Genomic DNA, 11,857 nt, shown 5'->3' with positions numbered 1-11,857 from the left:
ACTCTTGGACAATATCAGATTTTTAATAAATATTTATTGCAAATCACTGAGATCCACAACATGTGCATACTTTATAACACATGCAAAGAATTATATTCGCCCTTAAAAGACTTTACAACAACGAGAGCGGGACAAGGTAACATCCCAGCCTTGCTACTCTTATTGTCAGACACTTTCGCCATCGACACACACATACATACACACTCATTTCCTCTCTGCAAGAAGGAAAGAAACTGATATAGAGCTTAAACACTATTAAACCACATCTCAACATGAGAGACACAAAACTTACATTTCCCATTGAGTAAATACAATATCTAAGATTCTACAGAGTCTCCAATATGCAGGAAAATGTTTGAAAAAGGCTTAAAATAATGTATGTTCACTGTATGTCTGTAAGGTTTTTCCCCGTATGAAATGACTATGGAACTCTGCACAAGTCAAGACGAGAGCTACAAATACATTGTCAAAGCCATTTCTATCTTGCATTTAGTAGATTTTAGCATCGAAGCGTAACATTAGTTAATCTAAGATGACATACTTTAAGACTTTGGTATGGACTGTAGTAACGGCAAAATGTTCTTCAGGTGAACATTGCGAAATGTTTTCTGGTCTTGATGGTGCCAATGATTGCTTGACAAATTTTCACCTAAGTGAAATGCACAGAGATTTTCTGTAATAAAATCATTGTAAAAGACAGGAAAAAAGACTTTGAAGAGATACAAAGAGGGAATGTAGATGAAAGATAGAAAAAAAAAGAATTTCCAATAATAAAAAAAAGATTATAAATAGCGTTACGTATGTAACAAAGACAAGGATGCAGCCTTACCATCAGTAAGTGCCTTATTAAAATTGGAATTGACTACAGTTGACTGACGGGAAATGTTAACGTAATCCTTGACAGGCATTGCATGACAAAGCACAAGCTGATGAGGTTGCTAAAAACATACGAATGAAAATATTTAAATGAAGGAAGCTGACAGATCTCAAACTGGCATAGACCGCAACACCAATGGCAAATTATTTTTAAGTAACAAAATCCTGCCCTTGACACTGAGGTAATGAATCCTTGACTATATTCTGAACATCTATGATTTTGCTTTTTTTTTTAGGTGTAGCCTTCATGCCTCAATAACTGATGTCTTTATTCCCTGTGCTTTCAAGTTGAAAAAGAACAAATATAATCAATTAAACTATAAGAATAAAGATTAAGACGAGGGCTAATGCTAAAATCAAGTGCTTGTAGTTTTGAAGAATGCATTTTTGCACATATAAACAAAAACTGTGAAAGAATTGCATTGCCAAACATGTGAAAGACAAATAAAATAATCACAATTAAGACCAGAAACAAGTAATTTACAAGTGAAGGGAATAAAGATGCAGTGGTTCTTTTTATAGTTATTAATGGTTTGTTCAAAATGTGTGAGCAGTTTTGAACAGTTGATTCATTACAGCTAGGAAAAATGGTGTCACTCCCTGCAAAACAACCTAAAAACCCACAAATGTAGCCGGACAACCATCACCACATGGAACGTTATGACTCAAGATAAATGAACAATGTGCAGCAAATTGCCGACACCGGGAATAAGGCAAATTCATGCAAGGCCATGAGACAATGTCTCATGTGTACAGATATTTACAAACATATCTTTTTTTACATATTTATATGATTCTATTATACAAAGTCACATTGAAAATACTCTCTTTACTAGCTTCAGCCATTTCATTCACTCTCCCAGTGATGAAATGTCACAAGTAAACAAATAATACACATTTTAATAAGAATGGGATCATGGGAATGCTCAAGACACTATATCATCATGATTTTTGCAGCAGTTTTTTCTATTGAGCAACAAGGGCTCTCAGCATTCAATCTGTGATTGTAACTGCCTACGTAGAGTTAACGTGCGACGATGTAACTGTTGCATTTGCTGCATACGGTCCCTCTGGCGTGCCAAATTTTGTGGCATTGGGTAACGCTGACAGCCGTATAGAAAGCGGTAGGGAATGCGAACGTGACATGCTGTGGCACGACAGCGTGGCTGAGGCATGGGCGGCAGAAGCATCCAGCGTTTGCGCTCAGCACAATAACGGTACGCCTCCTTGCGATACTGCTTATCCACATCGTCACTGTTCTTCCAGCCACCAATCACAAACACATCATCACCAAGATAGCAGATGGCAGCACCCTCAATACTAGTAACCTCTGGGGGAAGGCTCTCAAGAATATCATCAGATATCCTTGCGCTGATCTTCTGACGAGCTACATCATCACGTACGCTGGTGTAACTCTTGGGACAGCAAGAAGCCGTGTGGTAGAAGTTAGTCGATGCTACAGCCATTTGGAACAAGCAGTAGTTGTCAATAAGCGGTAAGGAATCGACTTCTTGCCACTGGCGACTGTCAGTGTCGTAGCGAGTAGTCACCGTCTTCAACCCATCATCGCTGTCAGTATCTATGGGCGTTCGCGCCGTGACATAAACGTATCGATCTTCGACACTAATAGCCTTGACATCTCTCAAAATCTTAGGAGCAGATTCTAGGTTGTGCCACTTGTCTTGGTCAGGTTCGTAGACGCTCACATCCTTAAAGCCAGGGCTGAAATTGCCATGACCGCCAATACTATACAGAATATTTTTGATGCAGGTGAGGCCAAAGGAATGTTTGCGTGTGGTGAGGTTGCTCACTTGTTCCCAGGTGTTGCGATTTGGATTGTAGCGCTCCACTGTTTTGGCAAATCCTGGTTCCATGGACCCAGCCACGTATACATGGGTATCAGTGGCCGCAATAGCATGACCATCCAGATGGTTATGGATGTGTGGCAAATTGACCCAACGGTCTTCGTATACAAAGTACCCAACGCACTCACTCAGGTAGTCACCTCCTTCAGAGACCCCGCCGACCACCATGATGACATCCATGTTCTGTCCAAATCTTGGTTGGAATGTGGCCATGTATGATGCCCAGAACTCTGTATCTGCTGATTTGAGGTTCTCAAAGCGGATCGCATGACCCTCCACAGCCTCTGACACAAGCTGTAGACAAGCTGCATTCTGTGCGACCAAAGGCTCATTCTTCACAACTCTTGTAAGATACGTTGGCTTTATCTGCGGCAGCCTGAGAAGACGAAAAAGCTCCTCAAAATACTTCACCCGTTCGTCTGAGTTCTTCTGAACCCATTTGACCACTGCATCAAACAAAACCTCCTCAGAGTCAACTGTAATCTCTGCATCTGACAGCCAGTCTCTGACCAGATGGAATGGAAGTGTGTAAAATTCCTCATCCTGGATGACTTTATGGAAATTGCGACGAATCATGTCAGCAGCTCGTAAGGCAAGCTGGTCCAAAGTGTACATGTGCGCAAGGCTATGGACGGCCACACAGTTGCCAAGGCTGAGCTTCCTCTTGAGAAATTCTCCACAAAAATCCTTCAACTGCACGAGCAAGAACCTGTGAGTGGAAAAGAAAATACATTGTTTTAGGCATTACAAAAATGAACAACAGAACAGGCAAGATATAGGAAGTAGGTGCTCTTTTTTGTTTTATTATGAGTATGGCATACAGTATCTCACAAAAGTGAGTACACCCCTCACATTTCGGCAATCATTTTAGTATATCTTTTCAAGGGACAATTCTATAGAAATTAAACTTGGATATATTTTAGAGTAGTCAATGTGCAACTTGTATAGCAGTACAGATTTACTGTCCTCTGAAAATAACTCAACATACAGCCATTATTGTCAAAAAAGCTGGCAACAAAAGTGAGTACACCCTACGTGAAAACAGTTATGGCGTTTAACCATGCAAAGCCACATGTCCTATTCATCATGTTCATGTTTTTGTCTGCTTGACAGGACTATACAAATTTGTGTATTTTGTTTTAGAGCAGTTAAAATTTGGTGCTTTGAGTACAATTCTCTCATACTGACCACTGGATGTTCAACATGGCACCTCATGGCAAAGAACTCTGAGGATTTGAGAATTAGAATTGTTGCTCTCCACAAAGATGGCCTAGGCTATAAGAAGTTCAGTAACACCCTGAAACTGAGTTACAGTACAGTGGCCAGTGGCATACAGAGGTTTTCCAAGACGGTTTCACTCGGAACAGGCCTCGCAAGGGTCGATCAAAGAAGTTGAGTCCTTGTGCTGTGCGTCAGGTGCAGAAGCTGGCTTCAAAAAACAGATGCATGAGTGCTGCCAGCATTGCTTTAGAGGTTTCAGAAGTGGAAGGTCAGCTTGTCAGTGCTCAGACCATACGCCGCACACTGCAACAAGTTGTTGCATGGCCGTTGTCCCAGAAGGAAGCCTCTTCTGAAGCTGGCTCACAAAAAAGCCTGCAAACAGTTTGCTGAAGACAACTTGGCCAAAAGCATGAATTACTGGAACCATGTCCTGTGGTCTGATGAGTCTAAGGTAAACTTGTTTGGCTCAGATGGTGTCCAGCATGTGTGGTGATGCCCTGGTGAGGAGTACCAAGAAAATTGTATCTTGCCTACAGTCAAGCATGGTGGTGGTAGTATCATGGTCTGGGGCTGCATGAGTGCATCTCAGGTTAATAAAGCAACCAATTGTCGCGATACTAACATGACGACTATAATCAAGATTAAGACGATTTCAGGAGTTGTACATCAGGCACACAAGATGACACACATTCATGCGCAAACATCCTGTGTGGTGTGTGTGCGCGCACATGCTCCTGACACACTGATCACTATAACATCATATTTTTAAATAAAAACATTTTAATATATACATCAAACTGTATGTCTTGCAAAGGTTTAAAGGTTTTCTTATAATGAATGCTGGCCAAAGAAGCCCGTTTAAAACTTCGGTACCAAGTCGGTACTAAAAAATTTTAAACATTACGGTACCAGGTTTTTTTAAGTACCGGTGGTACAGAGTACCCGGTCAACCCTTGCTGCACTATCCGAAAGGTGCACAGATGCGCTCTCTTCATAAAAGCACTGAGACAGGGTGACCGCAAAAGGAGGAAGCACATCAAACTAACAAAAAACCTTAAAGACTGACATCCGGATCAAATGAAAGAGTTCAAGCAGGTAAGTTTCAATTTAAAATTTTATATTTAGATCTTCTGTTATGAAAATTACATATTTTAATTTGAATGCCGGATTGAAATAAACATTGCCGTTAAAGCGGAGTTAATTGTTAGCATAAGCGCGGCTAACGCTAATATATTGAACATTAGAATGTAGTTTCTCAATTAACTATTTAATGCTCCTGTAACTTTTATTAGGGTAAAGAAACAGGAGGACATGATGGTATTTACTATTTTTACACACCAGAGGCTTTTAAATGGATTGTGAATCTAAAATATGTGTGTTAGAGAATGTACAAATGGATAACAGTGTTTATGTCATATCAGTAGTTGTTATTCTTGGCTGGATAACTCTAGCAGGTTTTAAAAGCCCTTTAAAATTAAATATGTACACAGTTTGGATTAAATGAAAGTACAGTCAAATTTTATTATTTTCATTAACATGACTTCATGTTATTATCTAACATCAATTTACAGCGAGTGAACAATATATTTACACAACATTAATGTTTGTGAATATTATTTAATACAAACACTTGATCATTCATGTTTGTTCATTGTGCATGAAATAATTTTAACAGATTGAACTTTTGATTTTATGTATTAGTAAATTCTGAAATAAACCCTAAACAGAATAATTGCTATAACTATTGTTTATTGATATCATGGTAACACTTTACAATAAGGTTCATTAGTTAACTACATTAGTTAACGAACTAATAATGAACTGCACTTATACAGCGTTTATTAATGTTTGTTAATGTTAATTTCAACATTTACTAATACATTATTAAAATCTTGTTAACATTAGGTAATGCACTGTGAACTAACATGAACTAACAATGAACATCTGTATTTTTATTAACTAACGTTAGCGAAGATTAGTAAATACAGTAACAAATGTATTGCTCATGGTTAGTTCATGTTAGTTAATACATTAACTAATGTTTAACTAATGAACCTTATTGTTAAGTGTTACCGATATCATGTTATCTAACAAGTGGAATCTTATTGTAAAGTGTTTTTAATACTACAGTTTCTATCTATTTGATAAACACTTGTCTTATAATATATCTAATCTTATCTAAATTTATTATAAAAGCTGAGGTTTGTTATTTTCTGAAATGTTATATTTTAGCTGGTGTCAATGATCTAATGTTGCATTTGGTCAGACTCAGCCCATTGCTTTACTTAAGTGTATTATATTTTCCTTTTACAGCTGCAGGCTGAGGAAGATCACGAAACACCAGCAAACCCTAAAACAGATAACAGTTTACAAATGTTTACTTTTTAAAAAAAATTTCACTTTTATTACTTGTGGAAAAACTTGAACATGTTTTAAATAAGTATAAAGAATGACACTGATTTTTGTTTAATGTGCTTTTTTAATTAGCATGTTTTTGTGTTTTGCTTTGGTACCGAGAACTTGGGATGCATCGATGCGATACTCAGGATCGGTCTCGGCTCCATTACGGTCATTTTCCAAATCCGATATTGTGCGTTTAATATTCTGTTATTGTTGAGCGCCACGAAAGGCACAAAAACATTATAAAGCGCCATAAAGTTTTCGTGCACTATATTTCAAGTGTTCTGAAGCTGTTCCATAGTTTAATCTGAGGTACAGATGAATATTTAAGTTGTTAAAATCAAGTTCAGGTAAACTCCTCTCTCTGCTGCAGCTGTCTGTCATCCTCCATTCAGCGTTCAAACTGCAAATCACGTTCGGTTACTACAGTCAAACTCTCTTCAAGAGCACACAGTAACTGAGGCTTAAAACTGTTAAAAGAAAAGGATCAAGAAACTAACGCACAGATTTAATACACTACGCATCAATATCATTTCCCTTTGTACTTTGAACTTTTCTGTGCGGACTCGGAGGGCTGTGCAGCTTGTGCGCTGTGACTCCGTGTCGCTTCAAGCGCATCATTCTGCGCTCGGGATGCGCATAAGCGCTTTGTGCCGCTCTGTATTGGAGCCTTTCGTTTTATAATACTTTTGCACAATGAAAGATTATTAATAGTCTTTCTTGTTCTGTCCTATCTATCATATGTTGCTGCCTTCATTACTGTTCCATAGATTTAGAAGAAATGTCTTTTAATTTTATAGTATATATTTATAGGCCTATATAAATGTATTTGCTTATTTTTCATGAATGTATTTTACAACAATACAAAGAGCAATGTGTACCATTTTACCAGGTTTAGTCCTACACTTATTCACTTTTATTTGTAAATAAAAATGTTTCACTAGGTTTTATAAAATTATTGTGCACCCATGATTTTTCTAGAGTATCTTTTGCTGCTGAATTATCCACTAACCTAGTTTATAATAGTATTTTTGTCATAGATTATGATTATATATTTTTTAATTTCTTATTTTTAATTAAATTGAAGTTATCTATATGTAGTAGATTATGGTTAACACACAAAAGAGTGACGATCAACACAGAGAAGTATAGAAATTATACATCGATTAAAAAAAAAAAAAAAAAAAAAACTGCGCTGGTATCGGATTGGATCGGTATCGGATCGGTTCTGAAACAATGGTATCGTTGCATCCCTACCGAGAATCATGCATTTTCACTGGTATTGGTACCGAATACAGAAACTATACATACTATGCAGAATAGTAACCCAGATTAAAACACAAGAACATCATGGAGATGTCTATTTGATATATATTTTAGAGCATTTAGAGCATCTACAACATGTCTCTAAAACGTTTTCAGTAAGATGAGAGGTTCGTAGACAACAGATATTTTCCAGATAAAGCACTTAACATGCAGTTTGGAGATGCATGTATATGCTTACTGGGTGTATGCAATATAGGCTTATCAAGGGCTGTACATCAAAACCTCACTTTACTGCAAAGCAAGTTAAATTAAGTTGATTAAATGAAGCAGCAGCAGTAGTCAAGAAAAAAAAAGTCATTGTAAGCAGAAAGAGATATACAGTGCAATTCAGCAGTGGTATTACAAATATCCAGAGCAGTCCATTATATCAGGGGTCTGGATAAGTAGTGGGTGATATATTGATTAGAGATTTTCCGATACCCTTTTTCCCTTCCCGATACCTAGTACTGATCCGATACCTGGGTGTGATCCGGTATCTGATAATACAGCTGTATGTACTACTAGACCTGTATGAACTACTAGACCTGTATGAATTGATACAATTATTTCATGGTGTGCTTCACCATATGCTGTGTGAGATATATATATACACATACACATATATATATATATATATACATACATATACACTGTGTGCAGAATTATTAGGCAAGTTGATATTATGGTCTTATTTTTTTGCCAAGAAAATTTTACCAATTCCAAACCACATCAATCTTAATAACTACTATTGATTTTGTATTTAATCATTTCTAAGTTATATATAATTGTCCATGAAGGCTGAAAGTCAAAAACTCCTTATTTCAGGTGTGCTGAATTATTAGGCAGGTTTTCTTTTACAGATAAAATGAGCCAAAAAAGAGATTGAACTCAAAGTAAAAAAAAATTTAATAATTAAATGCCCATGAGAAGGATGCAATACTAATTCAATAATATAATTAGCAAAGTTAAGGCATGACCATTGGGCAGCTAAATGCTCACTGGGTCAGAAGGGTCAGAAAAAACAGGTGGAGAAGAAAAGACGCGTTAACTGCACAAGAATTAAGAATTAAGGTGAAGAATTAGGTGTGAAACCATCAGGAATCATTTAGTCTCCAGCACCATCATTTTCCAGAACTGCAACCTTCCTGGAGTCTCCAGAAGTGCAATGTGTCAGGTTCTCAGAGACCTTGCTTGGGTAAAAAATGCTAAAAAATAACCCTCACTTAATATGAATAACATGCTGAAGTGTTGTGAAATACATGAAGACTGATTTTGTATAGGCTTTATGGACAGATAAGTTGAGAGTGACTCTCGAAGGACCAGCATCACATCCTCTTGTACCACTGTTTGAAGAATTTATCTTTCAGAATCTGGCAGTAAGTTTTAGCAGCTCATTTTTATTCCATCTCCTATCCTAAAAAGTTTGTCTTGCAGAGATGGACTAAAATGAGCTCCTAAAACTTACTGCCAGATTCTGGAAGATAAATTCTTCAAACAGTGGTACAAGAGGATGTGATGCTGGTCACAGCAGCGGACCAGGGACTATAATAGGTGAGCGCCAGCCAATGAGTTGTCGTTTGCGCATTAGCTCCGCCTACTACGGGAGAACCCGGCAGTTCTTAAAAGCTGAAGAATTCCAAAAGGAACTCCGTTATTTTGACAGGAAAATACAACAAAGAATATCGTTTACATACCATGCAGAATTGACGCGCTACATGTAAGACTCTCTCTCGCTCTCTCTCTTTGCGTGTGAGGTAAAAAAGCAAAGCGACGGCGAGTCGTGCGCTTCACACTAGAACTTACGGTACGTCAAATACAGCTGCGCATCCATTCAGATGATCTGAAAAATAGCACAGACCACTTGACGGAGAGTGAAACTCTGAAGCGCCCAATCAGAGTGTTCGGAGAGTGACAATATATCTGTGCTAAACTACCGATACTGATGCCAGATTTTTTGGTGGTATCGGTGGAATTTCCGATACTAGTATCGGAATCGGAACAACCCTAATATTGATTAAAATTATTATGATTTAAACATTAATCAAATTATTTTCAAAAATTATTTTACAAATTTAACTAAAATAATTTGAAATATGTTAGTGCAGCAACGCTGTGCATGTGCATTGTGTGTAGCTTTATGTATAGCTTAGAAGGGAAGCACTAATAAAAAGTCTTAATTAGTGCTGTCAAACGATTAATCGCATCCAAAATAAAAGTTTTTGTTTACATAATGTGTACTGTGTTTGTTTATTATGTATAAATGCACACATACAGTGTATATTTCAAAAATAGTTACATGTACATATTTATATTAATATAATTTATATTATATATAAATATATTTAAAATATAAACAACTTATTTTTCTTAAACATATACATGCATGTGTGTGTATTTATATATACACATAATAAATATACACAACACACACACATATATTATGTAAACAATTTTTTTTTTTTTTTTGGATGCGATTAATCATTTGACAGCACTGGTCTTAATGTATAGCTCAGCTGTGTATGCACATTCAGTGGCTTAAACCAAGTCTTCTGAAGCTATGATCACTTGTTGAACAGAGCAAAACGTCACATGGAAACACAATAACATCAAACCTCACTTTTTATTTTTTATTTTTTTGAGTGTCAACATCGGGACAAAAATGTCACTGGATTATGCCACTGGCTCTCATCATGCTATCAACTTTATGCACTTTCAGACCCCAGTGACTTTAACCATGTTGATTACAAAAGCTGAAACATTTTTTAGATTGCGTTTTGCAGAATATAGAAAATCATATGAGTTTGGAACTAGATAAGGACACGCAGATAATGGGAGACGTTTCATTTTTGGAGGGGAAACTTCTCTATGGAGAAAAACACACCAATGAAATGTGTATTATATCCAAAAATGGTGGACACACCTATGATTCTACAGAATCGGTCTAAGAATGCTGCTGCCTTAGAACATACCCATGCAGAACAAATGCTGCCGATCTGAAATGCACCTACGATGCCCAGAAACGCTGCTTATTCAGAAGGTACCCATGATGCCCAACGTCAATTTCTATGACACCCAAGGTGCTGCAAAGCGCTACTGACTCAAACGACGCATATAATGCCCAACGATGCTTGTTCTGAAAGTGCATGTGATGCCGAAATGCGGACTGCGTCTATGGATGCCCAATGAGCATTTGTGATCACACATCAGTGCTGTTTAGGTAGCAGACCTGCATGATTTTCTCTCACCTGTCCGCCAGCTCCAGAACCTCATGCACGTTAGCGGTGCTCACTCGTATCTCGCCCGTGTACATGAACTGGATGACGCTCTCCACCGTCTCCTGGTCGAGGCCTGCCTCGCTGCTCCACTCCTTCATCTCCACCCGCCGCGTCACCGACTCCGAAAACTGACCCCCGAGCAGCGGCGTGAAATAATCCGTGGCCGCAGCCAAGACTGAGCGGTGGGCGCTGAACTCAAAGCTGTTGGCGGCTCCCGGGGCGCTGCTGAACGCCAACGTCACGTCGCAGAAGAGCCCGAGCTTGCGCTGCTCGTTCTGCCGCCGGGAGAGCTCCGAGCAGTGGGTCGCGGAGGCAAAATCCTCGGCCTCCTCAGACTCTCCGTCTCCCGCTAGAGCGCTCGCCGTGCTCGGCCCGCCGCTGTTTCGGCTGGCGTCCTCTGGATTCGGGGCGGCTGCGGCCATCTCGGTGTCCGCGCGGTCGGTTCGTAAAGTGCGTAGTATGTTGAGGTGGTGGAGCACACTCAAACATACACACTCCAACATAAACAGCGCTCGACATGCACATGCGCACACGCAGCATACACCGCAGGAGTCCTGTTGACGTAACAGGAACTGACGCGAGACATGGGTTGCTGATCTGGGAACAGATAAATAAAATGAAATAACATAAAAATATCAACGGTGTATTGTTTTGAAATTACATAGAAATGTGTTATAAAATAAAACACACAATATGGTGTCAGACTTGAACCCGCACTGTCATTCGCACGATAATCCTCGTCACGAACATATCTATATATCACGTATATATATGTCTGCGGGAATGGCATATTCCTGGACTACTTACCAATTACATGTCAAATATTTATTTATAGCCATTCCTATAAAGACTGGGGTTCCCAAACTTTTTACAATTTTTTTTTTGTCAGCAGAACAGAATTTAGCCGAGCCTACC

General features: G+C 38.4%; 1 protein-coding gene across 1 annotated transcript; it reads right to left on the bottom strand.

The window, feature by feature from the left end:
- Positions 1 to 17: 17 nt before the first annotated feature.
- klhl11 (kelch-like family member 11) lies at positions 18 to 11,655 on the bottom strand. Its single transcript, XM_058793519.1, has 2 exons — positions 10,913 to 11,655; positions 18 to 3,450 (listed from the first exon to the last, which is right to left on the bottom strand). The coding sequence occupies exons 1-2, from the start codon at positions 11,443 to 11,445 to the stop codon at positions 1,863 to 1,865; spliced, it is 2,121 nt and encodes a 706-aa protein (XP_058649502.1). The 5' UTR covers positions 11,446 to 11,655; the 3' UTR covers positions 18 to 1,862.
- Between the last annotated feature and the right edge of the window lie 202 nt (positions 11,656 to 11,857).

This window comes from Onychostoma macrolepis, chromosome 12 (genome assembly GCF_012432095.1).
Source record: "Onychostoma macrolepis isolate SWU-2019 chromosome 12, ASM1243209v1, whole genome shotgun sequence".
NCBI classification, from domain to species: domain Eukaryota; kingdom Metazoa; phylum Chordata; class Actinopteri; order Cypriniformes; family Cyprinidae; genus Onychostoma; species Onychostoma macrolepis.
This window is presented reverse-complemented; position numbering and strand designations above follow the sequence as displayed.

Excerpts from the sequence above, each read along its gene's own strand:
- klhl11 (XM_058793519.1), bottom strand. The coding sequence starts at position 11,445 with ATGTTGGAGTGTGTATGTTTGAGTGTGCTCCACCACCTCAACATACTA. Across the intron at positions 3,451-10,912 it reads GTTCTGGAGCTGGCGGACAG|GTTCTTGCTCGTGCAGTTGA; the intron begins GTGAGAGAAAAT and ends TTCCACTCACAG.